General features: G+C 36.1%; 2 protein-coding genes and 1 long non-coding RNA gene across 7 annotated transcripts; all 3 read right to left on the minus strand.

The window, feature by feature from the left end:
- Positions 1-475: 475 nt before the first annotated feature.
- Positions 476-3673, minus strand: LOC111788226 (probable magnesium transporter NIPA9). The gene is made up of 9 exons (XM_023668507.1): positions 3382-3673; positions 2998-3096; positions 2546-2675; positions 2293-2381; positions 2052-2108; positions 1904-1962; positions 1436-1556; positions 1210-1358; positions 476-991 (listed from the first exon to the last, which is right to left on the minus strand). The coding sequence occupies exons 1-9, from the start codon at positions 3490-3492 to the stop codon at positions 772-774; spliced, it is 1035 nt and encodes a 344-aa protein (XP_023524275.1). The 5' UTR covers positions 3493-3673; the 3' UTR covers positions 476-771.
- Positions 3674-8121: 4448 nt separating this feature from the next.
- LOC111788357 lies at positions 8122-11054 on the minus strand. 5 transcript variants are annotated; one of them, XR_002814154.1, is made up of 6 exons: positions 10850-11054; positions 10218-10495; positions 9344-9541; positions 9160-9227; positions 8616-8757; positions 8122-8205 (listed from the first exon to the last, which is right to left on the minus strand). It is a non-coding gene; the product is annotated as an uncharacterized LOC111788357 (long non-coding RNA). The 5 variants fall into 5 exon arrangements; XR_002814152.1 differs by lacking the exon at positions 8122-8205 and having other exon boundaries at positions 8462-8757; XR_002814155.1 differs by lacking the exon at positions 8122-8205 and having other exon boundaries at positions 8462-8757; positions 9160-9246.
- Positions 11055-11260: 206 nt separating this feature from the next.
- Positions 11261-16025, minus strand: LOC111788142 (conserved oligomeric Golgi complex subunit 8-like). The gene is made up of 12 exons (XM_023668366.1): positions 15900-16025; positions 15560-15712; positions 14893-15041; positions 14080-14157; positions 13887-13980; positions 13731-13805; positions 13303-13599; positions 12822-12889; positions 12675-12729; positions 12387-12525; positions 11836-12020; positions 11261-11748 (listed from the first exon to the last, which is right to left on the minus strand). The coding sequence occupies exons 1-12, from the start codon at positions 16023-16025 to the stop codon at positions 11455-11457; spliced, it is 1713 nt and encodes a 570-aa protein (XP_023524134.1). The 3' UTR covers positions 11261-11454.
- Between the last annotated feature and the right edge of the window lie 633 nt (positions 16026-16658).

The raw sequence follows: 16658 nt of genomic DNA on the forward strand, positions 1-16658 counted from the left end.
AAAAAAAAAAAAAAAAAAGAAAAGAAAAGAAAGAAAAGAAAGAGTAAAATTCAAACGGATTCTTGTCTTTTTTCTAGTCTAAACTCGATTAGAATCAAGATCAAACAAAAAGACAGAACGCTAGCCTCGACTCCGGATCATTTTCTGATCTATGAAAAAAGGCACAAGCTAGTTCCCTCGGTCCATTCACACCTAAACTAAAGAGCAAGAACATCATATCGTTGTTTCTCGATGTCCTCGTTTATGTATCCCCTAACCGGGATGCTTCATTTCCGAATAAAAAAACAAACAAACAAACGTGAAGAACCGGATGAGAGGGAAGAAGCTTGTTTTTTTCAAATTTGGACCCACCTCCAAATTTAAGTAAAAAAATGGTAAATTTGTCTTTTCACACGCCAAGAAAATTCAAAGGGTCTAAAGAAAATTCGAAGGGTAATGAAAGCAAGAATCCTAATGAAATTAAATGGACACCAACTTCAAATTTTGAAGCTTTTAGAGATCCAAACAATAAGATTCAATTCAAAAAGTCCTTCAACTCATGACATGAACATGAACATGAACAGTGGAGTAATTGGATATTAAGAATTATTCTTAAACATTGAAACAACCAAAGGGGATTTCACAAAATGTGGAACCTAAGAAAAGAAGATATACTCTAAATACACCCACCACCAGAAAGTGAAGAGCATTGCCAGATTCCAACCCAGATCAGCATATGTTCATACCTGATCTCCCACATTAGTATCTATACATCAACCGTCTCCATGTTCTTCAAGAGTCGGCCTTCGCTTTCGAAGATAGCAAATTTTGTAACGTGGTTGTCTGAATGATAGCACTTGGACTTGAATCTCTTATACGGACAGATGATCCAGATCTATGCCCAAAGTTCCTATCGGTGCCACTTTGCTTGAAACGACGGTACAGCCACGTAAGACGTCGGATCAGTCGTGACGAACTCACAAGCAGAATAACTCCTACGATGATTAGCAGCCTGTACAAAGTAACTGTTCTTTAAGTAACACATGCATATGACATACACCATACGAACCAAAATTCTAATCCCATCACATAATCACCCTTTGAAAATGATAAGGAATTATGCCTTCATTTATCACATACTTGGAAAGCATTTGTAAATTTTCCTTATTAAGCCAAGGTACTGATGTGGGAATGCATAGAGCACAGAACAGATATAAATTTCTAGTTTACCATCCAAGCAGAAGGAAAAGCCGAGCGGTTGGCGACGATGGCAATTCTTCACCCAAAGCAAGCATACCAGCAACAACACCAGTAATAATAGACGCCACAGCAGCACATGTAGATACTACAATGGCCCTCCCATGTTTTAGTCCTCGAGTCTACTAAAGAAAAGACATAGTTAATATGAATTTGAAGAACTTGTAAAGAAGTCAATTTACCAAGCATTTCAAGCTACCTGATAGTAAAATCCTGTAGCACTGCAACAAATACTTATAAGGATGCATATAGGAACTAATATTTCGTGGAAGCCCTGCTCCAAGAATAAGAATCCAGTCTTCGATATTACAGATGCCATCCTGCAATTGCACGTTTTAATCGTGTCATTCTGCTGCCATGAAACTAAAATGTTCATTGGCTGTTTCCCTTTCAAAACGTCGTATAGCAATAGTTCTCCAGGTATCGAAAATCGTGGACACTTGGAGAGTACGCAAACAACCATAATAATGATAGAGCTATTCAAAATTCAAAATTCATTTTTCATTTTCTTGTCAAAATGAAACAAACTAGGATATGCTAGAAACCAGACAGGAGCCAGAATTCCTCACAGTGAAGCAAAATTCTAAACCCTAATATTCATCCTCAACCTAAATAATTGCAGGATATGTAATCTAATAAAGTCGAGGAGTGCAAGCCAAAGTAGTACCCGAACAAAATGCCTGATTCCAAACCATATATTATTTCTTCAACAACTTCAAATTCCATCTGCAATAGACACAGATATGCTTATGACATTATTCTTTTAGGAGGACAATAAGGCCAGCGAAAGATCAACATAAAAGCAATGAATTTACCAACTCTTGTTCTCTCCTTTGACGTTTGTAGAAATGAAGCCATCCATTAAGAAGAACCTGTTAAAATATAGATGTATCCAATCACATCGAGATATTAGCAATTTCACCGTTTGCAGCTCAATTTACAAATTATTAGAATGTTATATTGTTTTTGCAAGCAAGGCCATAAAACCACTAACTCAAACAGCCCTATCTAGAGATTTCTACAAAACATCAGGTGATGATAATATAAGATACCTACAAACAAGATGGTAATGAAGAATGCTAGCCATGGTAAGCGGAAAATTGATATCTCAGAGGCCTTTTGCTCCTCGCCTCCAGCACCAACCCCTACAATAGAACTAAATTAATTACAGTACTAGGAAGGAACATAAAGATACATATAAAGGCAGAAGCAAACCTGAGATACACCAAATGAACATTTACAGAAATGCAAGGGCAAAAATGATTAAAACGACGATTAGATTAAAGACACAAATATGAACTTACATTACCTATGGTGCCAATGCCAGCAAGCGTAATCCCCATCCAATCGACGATATTCATTATTTCTTTCAGATAAAAATGTGAAAATATAGAGAGGATGGCAAGCCCACATCCAGAAACTGGTTGAATAATAGATACCTGAAAGACAGTCATTAGAAAGGACGAGCAGATTACGAAGAAGAAAATCAGCTCAAGATTCACTGACAGAAGAGTATAAATTTTCCTATGAGGTATGAATCTTGGGGAAAAAAGCAATCTGTGAACCAGTTTTGCAACATCAAATTACAGATGAAACATTTAAATTGCCAGGGATTTCAGTGAGAGATAATATACACTAACCCTAGTTCATTTAGATCTTAGAAAAAACAACATACGCGCCCAATAACTTGAAGAATTAATGATGCAATACCGATCAAACAACTGAAAAGGAAAGGGTGAAGTAGCTGAATAAAGGACTTACAGGGGCGAGGGATAGCGCTCTCAGCATTAGCACGGCTCCAAATATATCCATCAGAAAACCTATGATCCAAGCTCTGTTAAAAGCATAAGCCCTAATCACCTATATAACACAGTCAATCAGAGGGAATTCATCAACTCATTCAAGGATTGTTTATAATCATCTCGACAGCACAAATCCCTAATGAAATTCAACAGTGAAGACATATTGAAAATCAAAGAAGATGAACATCAATGAAACACAATACAATTAGCCATGGCAGTTGAAGGGAGAAGAAGAGAACAAACGAATCGCATGAAATTAAATGACCTAGAAGGAAATGTCAAGAAAATCACAACGATCACTGACATGGACAAACAAAATTGAAAAGAAAAGGGGATACCGAACCTTGAGCTTGAAAGAGAGGGGAGGAAGAATGACGGTGCCTTTCTTCTGCAGTACCTTGCCGATGTTGTTGCCAGCGGCGGCCGCCAAAGTTAAACAAATCGGCTCCCACATCTGGTTCCCGAAAGGCCGATAATCGAAACAAAAAAGAAGAAAATAAAAGGAAATTGGGAAGAAGAAATCAAAGAGATCGAAAAGGGTACGGCAAGGTTTGAGGATGAACTGAGATTTACGTCAAAGCTTAGCATCCAACGACAAAAATTTGTTCTTTTTGCCTTGTTCATTTCTCACTAAACCAGGCCACGACCCCATGAAAGCCGGTGGGCTAATCACGTGCGGATCAGATGCCCCTCCAGTCCTTTGGCAGCTACGTGTCAACCGGTTACTGGCTGATGTGGCCTTTTTATTTTTTTTACTTTTTTTGTGTCTCTATTTTTCAACTCTTTTTCATCTTTAATTAGTTGAATTATGAATAGCGTCATTTAATCTAAATTACAATTTGAGTAGAAAAATTGACATGGAATTGAGGGCCCATTTCTAATATGGACGCGAGGCCCATTGGTTTGGGCAAAATTGGGCCTAATTCTATTTGTTTCAGGCCCATTTCTAATATGGAAGTGAAGCCCACTTCAAGCGCCCATTTTGTTTCAGGGCCCATTTCTATTTGTTTCAGGGCCCATTTTATGGCCCATTTGGTTTGGACATCTTTACATAAAGAGAAGGGAATGAAAATTAGAGGATTTTTTTTTCTCCTTTTATTATTATTTTTACCTGATTTGATAAAAAAAAAAAATAATAATAATAATAGAAATAATAATATTATTTCGTGGATGAGAAATGGGATGGAAATTAGACACTATAAAATTCTTCCATATGCTCTAATATGACAATGCTTCGAGAGGGAAGACTATTATCTCTACGTATCGATTAGAGTCATTTCAGCCTACTTTGTTCTGACTCATATTTATAGAATATCACAGTTAACTTTGAAACTTTATGATTAAATTATCGAAAAGAAAAATGCACTTTATTGGTATAGAATTTCTCATTCAGACGTCGTATCGATCCACTCATGTACCCCTCATTTACTTGAGCATCACAAATTCTCTTCTCAAACAAATATAATATTGAACCCCAGGAGATCCACATCGGTGGAGAGGGAAAACGAAGAATTCCTTGCAAGGGTGTGAAAATTTCTCTCTAACAAACGTGTTTTAAAACCGTGAGACTGACGACGATACGTAACAGGCCAAAGCGGATAATATTTGTTTAGGGAGGACTTGGGCTATTAAAAATGGTATCAAAGCTAGACCAAGTAGGGTGATATCACACAAGACGATATTTTATTTGAAGATTTCGAATAATGGGTATTAAAGTTTGAAACGATAGGAGTATAATTAGACGTAACCCTAGAGCCAAAGGGTATCTAGTATATAAAAACTCGAGCCTTTATTTAAAATGCGTAAGATAGAATATAAAGTTAGATAATTTATTCAAGTATCTAAAAAAGGAGGGAAGGTAAGCTAAGATTGTGATGATGTTGTAGAGAATGAAATTCTCCATTGTTGAGAAATGGAGAAAATGAACCCCAACCATACAAAATGGAACGTCTTAGGACCACTGATACAATGATTCTAAACAAACAAAAGAACCCAATAACTCATATGCCCCTCCTCCTCATCATCCATTCTAATGCCCTTGCCTTTGCCTTTGCCTTTGGACATCGCCCATTGGCCATCGCCCACCGCCCACCGCCCACCGCCCATCGCCCATCGGCCCCCCACGTTCTGTCCTGGACTCGCATGGCCGCCTATGGCCGAAAGTGCATGCGCCCATTCATATATATATATATATATATAAATGCTAACTCTGCCTCCAATTAGGGTTACCATTAACCCCACAAGATGCCTTCCCCTTATTGGCTAGCTTTGCCACTTATTGGCTAGCTTTGCCAATTGAGATGTCGGGAGAACAAACCACCTTTCATAAGGGTGTGGAAACCTTTCCTAGGAAACTCATTTTAAAGCCTAGAGGGAAAGCTTGAAAGGGAAAGCTCAAAAAAGACAATATCTGCTAGCTAGCGATGGATTTGGGTCGTTATAGTCATCCTATCTTATTCAATTCCTCCCTTAAAAGTGGGGTTTCCTTATTCTTACCCAAAAACCAACTCGTCAACTCGGTTGATCTGATTGTGAGATCTCACACCGATTTGAGAGACAAACGAAATATTTTTTTATAAAGGCATGGAATTTTCTTCCTAGTAGATACGTTTTAAAACTGTGAGACTGACGACGACACGTAATAAACTAAACCGCACAATATCTGCGAGCAGTGGATTGATCAAACTCGTTATAAATTTGAAACTAAGCTCAAACGAGTCAAATTAAGAACTTTTAAAAGATAGAGACTTGATTAAAGCTAAGCTCGAAAAGATGTATCAGCTTTAGAGTCTTGCCAGTTGCCACCATTATTAGTCTCTCACTTAAAAAATTAGTAAAAAGATATATATATATATATATATTTTGATGGATGATGGGGAAGAATAATCATATGTGTCCCATAGCATGCATTCTCTCATCTTCCACTATCCCAAAAGGGAAAGCTTCCATGAAAAGTTGACAAACACCTTCCCTTTTGGGTAAAAAAAAAATCATTAAATTTGTCTCTCCATTTTAGAAAAAAATAAAATAATAATAATAATAATAAAATAAAATAAACCCATTTTTTGTTATTTTAATTTGATGTTTATGTTAATTAATACAAAAATTAATGATGGTGAAAAAATAAAAATTAGTCAAGGATTCTATGATGATTAGGTTAAATATTTTAATTAAGTTGCTTTAGAGCCTTGGCGCCCTTCTGTTCAAATCTTATTGGCCCATTCATCGTAGCTTCCTTTTTATTTTCTTAATCTTCTTTAATACTCACTTTAATCCCCTAATTAATCTCAATTATCTCATGTAATGGGCATCATTTAATTACCCAAATAATCATATAATTGGTGTCACTTTAATTAACCAATATTTTCACGTGGGTAGCATCGACCCAACAAAAAAAAAGTCAACTCGTAAATGAACATAAATTTTCAATCCAACCGTGAGATCCCACATCAGTTAGAGACGAGAACAAAACATTCCATAAGCGTGTAAAAATCTCTCTAACAGACGCGTTTTAAAATCGTGGAGCTAACAGTGGGCTTGGACTTTTATAGTTTAGGTTAGGTAATCTAAATGGATGGAGTTCTCGAGTGATATAGTCTCTTTTTTTTATTAAAAAAATCTCGTTTTTGAACTCTATATAAACCCACAATGCTTCCCCCTCCTCACACAACAGCTCACCCACAGACCTCAATTTGTTCCAATTTTGTGGGACAGCTGTTGGGGTTTGTGTCTTATGTCCATTGGAGATGAGGTGAAGAAGAAATATGTTGAGAATTGAAGTTTAGGGTAAGATGGAGGAGGAGGAGGTGACAGAAGAGAGTGAGCACATAAGGTACTTTCTTGCATCTTAGGGTTCATGCTTGAAGCTTTCTGTGCTTACTCTCTATCTGTCACCCCACCATGTCCCCTCTCTCTTCTTTTATTGTTATTTTTTTTACTGAATTCATGTTTTTTACCATGTGGGTTACCTAAAGTTTTGATCTTTTTTGTTTATACTGACAGCTTTTTTGTCTTGTCCAAGTGAAAATGAAACATTTCTCAGCAAAATTACCATGTGGGTTACCTAAAGATCTGAGCTTTTTTGCTTTGTTTGTGGTAAAATCCTGTTGGGTTTCTTTGATTTGATCTTTTTTCTTTGGTTCTTATTTAATTTGTGTGTTATTGAGTGTAATTAAAGCACTTTAATTAAAGGAGAAAGTGGAGAATTCTTTGAATTCTTCTTTGGATTTGTGGGTGTAATGTTCTAAGAGATCACATAAATTGATTGATTGTTTGATCCATTTTCAATCTCTATGGATGTTTCTAAATAGGGGAGCTTTGGAATTTGGATGCATATAGCTTTTGGTGCTTGTTTGTTTCAGAATAGATACTCGAGGAGAACTTATTCTACGCTAATGATGCTCAAAAATTGATATCTATGATGTTACTTGAAGAACATCTGTTCTATAAGTTGTCCAATGCCATGCTAACTCAGTATATATTCAAAAGAGAATTTGATATCTACCATGTTGCTTGTGGTTTATTGCAAATAAGAACCCTTTACTTATATTTGGTATTGGTTTTACTTACAAGTTCATCGACAATTTCTTCTTTTAAACCATGTTTTTGTTCTTCAATGTTCCACTTTAATATAGTAACATTGTTGTCAGCTTGTTTTTCAAATGAAAATTTTGGGGTTTTTTTAAATTGGGTTTTGGTTTTTGTTCTTGGGTTTGTAAGTTTTATTGTAATTATTAGATTATGACTTCAAAAAAATGTTTAAAATTTTTGCTATACAAATGTTTTCATTATCAAAAGTTATAATTTTGTTTCAAAAAAAGAAGGAAGCCGACGAGATTCATACGTCTCGTAGAGGAAGCTATCCAAGAAAAAAAACCGAAGAAACGTGATCGGAAGAAGAATGGACTGATGCAATAATTAAGGTTCAGTTTGATAATCATATGTTATAAGCCATTCATGTTGTCTTTTTACTTACATCACATATAACACTAATTTCAATCTTTCAAAACTCTCTTTGGAAATCTCTCTGCTCCTTGTTTTCTAAAACTTTATTCTTAAATCGGGACCAGAGACTCAAGCATACGTTGTTTGGTCGTAAGCAACGCAAGAACGAATTGACTTAGCTCACTTGTTTCTGGAAAGTAAGTGTCACACAATCGCAAGTCCGCTGTCATCAAAAGTGTGATTGTGACAAGTAGATAATAAAATATGAAAATCTATAGGTATAATTTTAAAAAACTAAATAGTTATTAAACGAAACTGAACGACATTCGTGACCGAGTATAGTTAGGATGTTCAGAAGCTAATGATGCATCTAAGAGAATCATATACAGTCCACAAACACAGGGTATTTCATAAATTACACGTCCATTTCCCTTTGTACAAATAAATGCTCTACCATCTTAAACAAAGCTTAAATATCAACTCAAAACCTTCCAGTATTAAAAGGAATTCACATAATGATTCTACGCCCCTTGACATATATTAAAAGGAAAGCTGATATGAATTATGAAAATACATAATATTCAAAGCAGTACTGGGGATATCCTAGTATCTATCAGTGAACCAAGAACTCACATTGATTTGGGATAAAACCGAATCGTTTAGCAGCTGAAACGATCGTTGGCTCATCGACTTGACGCAGGACGTGGCAAAGAATCGATGCACATTCTGTATCCTTACTAGACGAGATCTAGAACAACTCTTTTGCAGTAGAAGCCTAAGGGGAAGGAACATAAGAATCTTATATGAAGACCGGCAAAAACAGAGGGAAATGATAATATAAACGTTGAAGTATCAAATAATTAAAACATCTCAGAGGTCCTTCAGATATCATACGATGAGATGAGTCAATTAGACATGAGTTGAACAAAAGCAGAATAGCACAAGCAGAGAAAAGAGATCAAAGAGACATAATGTGTATTATTGATAGGAATAGTCTCACGTTGAGTTTATAAGCAAAGAACACTATCTCCATTGGTATGAAGCCTTTTGGGGAAATCAAAAGCAAAGCCACGAGAGCTTATGCTCAAAGTGGACAATATCATACCATTGTGAAGATTCGTGGTTCCTAACAAGCAAAGTCACCATGTGCGTAGAACAAATCCGTTCATAGCAATACCTATGAAAAAAGTAGGAACTCAATGAGTGCTAGATTATGCCACACCTGGGACATCTTCTCTGTGGAAACTGCATACACAATAAAAACCTGTTTGATCAAGAATAGTTTATCAACATACTAATCTAGTTTAATAACGAGAATACTTTAAATTCAGGCTGTGACTAAGAAATCTTCAGTAAACTACCATGAATCGATGATGGAGTAATGTGGTTTCTCAAGTTATCAGCAGTAAGATCACAAACAAAGGCAGCAACATGGCTCTCATTGAAGTCTTTTATGTGTCTGCATTAAGCAAACCAATCCTTTTGCCAACTTGAGCCACATTTTTCAATAGAAATGTAATAGCTCAAGCCCATCGCGAGTAGATATTGTTTGCTTTGACCTGTTATGTATCGCTGTCAGCCTCACACTTTCAAAGCGCGTCTACTAGAGAGAGGTTTCTTATAAATAATGTTAATAATGTTAGCAAAATATTGCCCCATTTTAAATGTTACAACTAAGCATAGCGTATTATAACTAAATTTTCTTTTTTAAATGTTACAACTAAGCATAGGAATAGAAAACGATCAAAATGCGATTGAACTTTTCAATACTCAAACAAATATTCCAGACACCACAAGTCAATTGACAAAATATGCTGCTACTCTTACACAGTAGTTGAGGCATAGAGTTCAAAATTGGTGATCATGTAACAGTCAACCCCATTCCTAGCACATATTGTCCACTTTAAATTTTTTTCTTCAAGAATTTTCTCTCGAGGTTTTTAAAACGTGTCCACTAGGGTGAGGTTTCCACGCCTCTATAAAGAATGTTTTATTCTCCTATTCAACCGACGTGGGATCTCACAATCCACCTTCTTGGGGGCCAGCGTGACACACCCAGTGTCTCGCTCCGATACCATTTGTAACAGCCCAAGGTCCATTTTAAAATCGTGAGGCGGACGGTGATACGTAACGGGCCAAAATGGACACTATCTACTAGCGGTAGGCTTGGGTTATTACAGATAAGTAGTTGAGTTATCTAGTTGAGGAAAGATTCTAGCCAAAGTAGAAACTTACTCTGTGTTGATGCTTTTTGTAAAAGATATCCCAGTACTTCTTAGCGTCTCTTTCAAACTTCTCTGCAAGAATGAGATATGTGAGCATCTGAATCTCATTCAAGAATATGAACTCAGTATGTTCTTTGGCATGATATGTTAGAATACTCGCGATTGAAAAAAAAAAAAAAGAAAGAAAGAAAACTCCATTATTGGAGGAAGAGTATATCTGAATCTTCTAAATTGCAGGTGGTAGCTCCACAGGCTGTTGTACATTTGAAGCTATCTTCTCCCACAAAGCTACATGAAGAAGAAAAATCCAGAACACAAATCTTTTTATAGCTTCAACATAACGCAATCATCGCACATTCCAAGAACACGAAATCATCTGTACATTACTATTAATTCCGAGGAAAAGAAAAGGAAACTCAATGCAAAATTCCTCTCAAAATAACTAGCATGGAATCTTGAGCTAACCTTTCCAATTATAACAATGTGAGCATCGAGTGAGTATTCCATTCGAGAAAGAACGACACAGGCAAAGATGAAAAGGCCACAACATTGAGAATCATTCAAAGGAGATAGCGATAATGAACAAATGGATGATATACAACTTCACACAGAATCTACAATAAACAGAATATTTATGTCAACCTGTTGAGCTTCAGATCGAAGAACTGGAAGGGGAAGAGTTGCAGAGTCTGTTTAAGCAACAACAGCTTTGCCGCCAATATGGGCCACGGAGCTGAATCAGGGTTTTTGGAGAGGGTTTTGAATCGAAAACGCAGCGTTTTGGTGGCTTCTTAACTGTCAACTAGCCCAAGCGGGAAGGAAGCATCAAAACGCACCGTATTGCTGGTTGCTGACCATAAATTTTCGAAGAAATGCCAACTTGAATGTTTCAAAAATAGTTTCAGCCTGAGGAAACAGAGTTCTAAAATTTTGTTTATCAAATATATTTTTATTAACTATTATTTTATAAAGACTAAAAATGGTTTTTAAATCGACAAATACATCAATTGGTTAAGATATTATATTTTTATGCGGTGCACCTGACTAGTCCGATTTTCTCTTTTGGAACTAAAATATTTTCATTGAACTCTCCATGTTTCCTCTATCATACACTGAATGTAATAACCGTAACTTTAGCTGAAAATTTGATGCACTCTTCCTAGAGAATAATTACAAACGAAGGTTTAAAAGAATTAGACCCCAAAAAATTAATGGAAGGCTACAAAATCAAGTATCGGTTACTGGATTTAATTGCTCTGTTCTGCTTCTTCACCCTCGCTTTGTTTTTCATTACTGTGCGAGGGGGGGCTTTTCTGGTCCTTATCAGCATCCGGTGTAGCTCCATTTTCCAGCGCAGGCATGTCACCATTTTCTGCAACAACTTGCTCTTCGGCATTACTGACTGTTGCTGGGAGGTCTCTCGAGGACGAGACGGTTAATAGGCGACCGATGCCATCGTACAAATTCTTTGCGTCTAATATAAGCACTGCCCCGCCGGGATAACAGCGACCGAAACATGTGGCACAATGTGGATAAGCAACCTGCAGAAGATGGAGCAAAATGAGAGAGGTTTCTTGTAGAAGAGTAAGTTGCAGATGGCAATGGCAAAGCAAAAACCAAAACAGCACCTCGATAAATGCTCGGCAAAGCTGGAGAAAAAGTCCAGACTCGTTATCTTTTAGCATCCGAGTTGTGTTGTATCTCAATAAAGAGTCGGAAACGGCCTGCAATCCTTTTATTAATTCCTGAGCTATCACATGCTTCAAACTCAACGGGGCACAATGGCGAAGTTCGTTTAAGGCTGCTGATACACCTAATACCACCAAAAGAAGATGCAATTAACAGACCGATTGTATTGCAACAAAATAACCTTATAGTACAAGTTTCTTACTCTGAGCTCATAGGTGGACACTACAGTCAGGTTAATAAATTAGTTCTATCAAACTATGAAGTAAATTCTTAGCATTTCTTAAAAAAAAAAAAACAAGTATGCAAACCACATCTATTTTTTTTCCAGCTTCAAAGGAATCTATCATCACGCAGCTAAAAGCCTTTAATACTAACATGGATCAGGCTACAAAAACGAGGCACAGTTGCAATGTACCCTCTTTAATATTCTTTTTAGTTCAATGTGCTTGAAAAATTTTATGGGGAAAACAAATATCTGACATACGCATACCATTCACAAAAACAGCAAGAGGTGGATGTTCCATCAAATACGAAGGTGGAGTCACGTCTTCCTGACTTTCCTCGCCAATATTGCTTGCGGTGAAACCAACTGCTGGTAATGGAACCCAACGATGGGAATCCAGAACTAACTGTAATGGCAATAAGCATTTCATGGTCAATTAGACATGACAGTGAACTTGATTGCAGTGAAGGGACTCTCACTCGTCTTTTCGTAGCAAAATTAAATTGGGGGGAGTTTCAGTTTCTCAAGAGGAAAGGATGTTTCTGATGAAATTACCTGAAAGTTATCGACTGCAGTACCCATATTTTTTGCAAATAGATTGAGAACTGCCCTGAGGAGTAATTAAATAAAATTATTATGAAGAAATCATTTTATTGTCATCGATTGAATAAAACAGAAACCAAAATAAAATAACTGCCTTACTCTTCAAAAAGTGGAGGAAGCAAACCGCGAAAATCCATTCCGACCCAGCCAAGCCCCATGGCACAGTACTGCAAATGATAGAGAGAAATAAAAAATAAATTAAGTAGCTGGGAATCCAAGTCATTTGGTTGGAGCCGCATTGTATAACATTGAAACTGGCATTGCGTGCATATAATCAAGCATCACGCAGACCCACACAAATGGAGAAAAAGAGTAGAGTGAGGTTACAATTAGAATTTGGGCTTTCGGCCAAATAGAAGGATATTTTTCAAAATTAAAGCAAACATTATAAAACTAACTAGATCAGGTAACTTTGAATCTTGGGCACATTATTTCCGTAACTTTGGAATTAGGCTTTGAAATACGAGCAAGGAGGACAACTTTGAATCTTACTCTGCCCTGAGATTCTAGAACCCAAAGTTGATAAATAAATAAAACTCCATAAGTCAACCAAATATGGGTCAAAAGGAATTCATTTTACCATGCACTGTTCTAATATATTCGATAGGGATCCTCCTTCTGTTATCTTTGGCAGCATTATTTTGAGTGTCTTTAGATGAGAAGTAATCTGATGCATGGACCAACTAAACAGAAGCCCACTGTCATAGTTTTCTTCATTTCCTGACGTATCATCAGCAAAGATTGCTCGATATTGGTTAACAACATCGAAAAGATGTGTCCTATGACAATTAATCATTCCTTTCAAATACTCATAAGCATTTCTCTGATCAAGATCTTCAAGAATTCCAGTAAGCCATGCCTCTCGGCATCTTAAAAACTGAAAGAAGGCAAATGCAATACCATATAATTAAATCCATCGGAAAGAAAACAAAATTTAAAACAGCACAATGCTTATAAATTTTCAAGATGAGAAAAGATGTAGATTTAGAACAAATGAGAGACTTTTACCTGCAAACGCATTTCATATTCACTAAACACTCCAATTCGACGTAAATACCCAATGATGCGGAGGCATTCAGGTAACTGCCATTTTAAAGACATAGTTATTATATTCATGTCAAGACTTTTATCACATAATGCAACACTATAAGCCATGCAAGATACCTGAATATTTGAGCGAAGTTTCTGGAGAAGTTGAGAAAGAAGAGATTGTGTGGTCTGCCTGACTTCTGCCACCAGGGCTTGAATAACTGGTATTCTATGAGAAAGAACGGAGTCCCATCAAAATGCTTGTTAAAGAGTTAGTTTCCAAAACAATAAATTAATTGGTGTGGAGAGTAACAGGAGGTAATTTTACTTCGGGTGCATGGTTGAAAGTTTGGCAACAAATGCTTCCAAGTCAAGAGCTTCATCGTAATTTCCATTTCTTACACACCTGCAGAAGGATGGAATCACCAAAAACCTTTTTCATAATCTTCTAAAAATATAGCACTGAAATAATATGAAATAAAGTTTTAATTCATTCTATCATTAATTCCTAAAGCAAGCTCGGGCTTCAAATTTATAGTACATGATTTCTTCATTATATTTTACAATTATAATCAATCATGTCCGTAGCAATTAACTAAAGAAAATTATAACAGAACAGTTGGTACATTAATCCATGTCTAGTGGATGTTGACTCATCACAAGTGTAGGGTAATATTTTCCCAACCAAAATCAGCTCCATAAAGTTTATAGGGTGGGTATTATTATTAGGCTAAAATAGATTTATAATGTAGATATAAAAAAAATTTTAAAAATCAATAATAATTTATATCAGAACTATTTACGACAGTATGAAGTAAAAGGAAAGGAACGTGCCAGCAATAGCTCAAAAAACATATTATTTTCGTAGATTAATGAAATCTTTTGCTTCCTCCTCAAAGAAAGCATAGGACAGCAAAGGGAAGTGCTGTGACATGTTTTCAGCTTACACTGTAACATAAATAAAAAAACATATGCTTATTGCAGCTTGCACTGTAGCGTATTTTCTTGAACAAGTTCGAAATGTGTATGGATAATCATATATCTGATAAAATTGCACAAATGCATCAATTTAATCAGATCACATAATTGGTTAACACAGTGTAAAATTTCTAGAGCGAAGGTCAAGCAATCAAATACATACGTGTCCATAAGCTGAGGAATTTCAAGTAAATCAAGCAGAGTACTGTGATGTGTTAACAATATCTGGTTCATCTTCCTCTTCTCTAGAATCTGTTCCGCAGATTCAATAAACTCTGTGCAACCCGATGTCAGATTTGGAATCTCAGATATCTATAACAGAGGAAATTAATATCTCAATATTAAATAATCGTCAAACCATGTAAACTGAAGAACAGAATGATCCATTGGTTTCATTACCTCATCTTGATAGTTATTTTCCTACCACTAAAAATAACAATAATAACAATAACAATGAAGTAATAAATGAAAAGTTATAATCATAGTAATGACAATGATGACAATATCAGCAAGAATAATTGTAAAGCAAGCATGGGAAATGGAACGTCAGAGAGTCGATCTTTTAACAGGAAAAATAAACAAACAAACAACCTGAGTGATTCCACTTTGTATACTATCTACGAAACCAGTGAACTTAATATTGATTGAAGCATTTGATTGCCATGCAAAGTCCATTGCAGTTGATTAATTTCCAAACTATTATTAGTCATATGGCAACAATCGCCTGCACATTAATCGATAAAAAAACTGCACTTGTCCCCTGAATTAAGGCCTCAAAATATGAACATATGCACTCAGATGAAGGAAACGCAAGAGAACTTCGGAGTTACCAAAGATTCGAGATGCTTATCAATGGAAGATACTTCCTCCCGAATTGCAAGCAACGCATCGGCGGCAGCAATGAAAGCTCGGTAGTTGCCGACTGCCACCTCCTGTATTTGCCTCCGAATTCGCTCGGCATCAACCTGAAGAAGCTCCGGTTCCTATAAAAGAACGAGATATGTCACTAATTGCAGAGTAGACACTGAATTACTTCGTTTAAGCTTCAAGCTCATCGATCGAATAACCAGAAGAATATCAAGACATTGTCATCTCCGAACTAGATAGAAGCATTTAGCCACTCCATTTTCAAGTGCAACACGCAACAGGTGAGAGATATTCAGAAATTGCCTTGTTTAACCGATCGAGCGTGAAGGAAAGGAGCTCCGACACATATGGCTGCTGCGCGGCGGAGGCGAGGGGAAGAAGAGTGGAAGCCGTCGACGATGCAAGCTCCTCAGCATTCTCGGTCTCCATTTTCCGAACCTCCGTAGCGACTGGTACAACAGCCCTGATCTAGAAATTCGTGTTCGGAAAATCACGTAGGCTCACAGATCCACCGGAGAGCCGATGAGCTTCGTCCCTGCGCGCTAACGAAACCGGTTATCGCATCACCATTTGGATCTGAAATGACTTCAATATTTTGCACGACTGAGAGAGAGGCATACTTTCCCCCAAAAATTTTCTTTCTTCCTTTAGGGGTATTCTCGTCAATATAACATATACTTGCTTTTTAGGCTAAACGTTTAAGGTATGAAATATGGATTGTATTTACAATTATTATTTTATGTGATTTTTTCGTATATCAACTTTTTATATATATAGAAAATGTTAAATTTTTAATTTTTTTAAAAAATAAAATTTAGTCTCTTAAATTTTTATAAATAATTTCGAGTTAAAAACTATAATAGAAACTAACTATTTATCTTAATAATAGTCACACTTAATAAAAATCTCTTATTTGAATTTAAAAAATGTCACTATTTTTATTATTATTATTATTTTAGAGAACATATATTTATATATTTATTAATTGAGTTAAGTTTGAATTAATATTTATATTTATAGGACAGAAAATTCATATGTGATAATTTTTCATTAAAATTAACG

Source organism: Cucurbita pepo, chromosome LG02 (genome assembly GCF_002806865.2).
Source record: "Cucurbita pepo subsp. pepo cultivar mu-cu-16 chromosome LG02, ASM280686v2, whole genome shotgun sequence".
Lineage (NCBI taxonomy): Eukaryota > Viridiplantae > Streptophyta > Magnoliopsida > Cucurbitales > Cucurbitaceae > Cucurbita > Cucurbita pepo.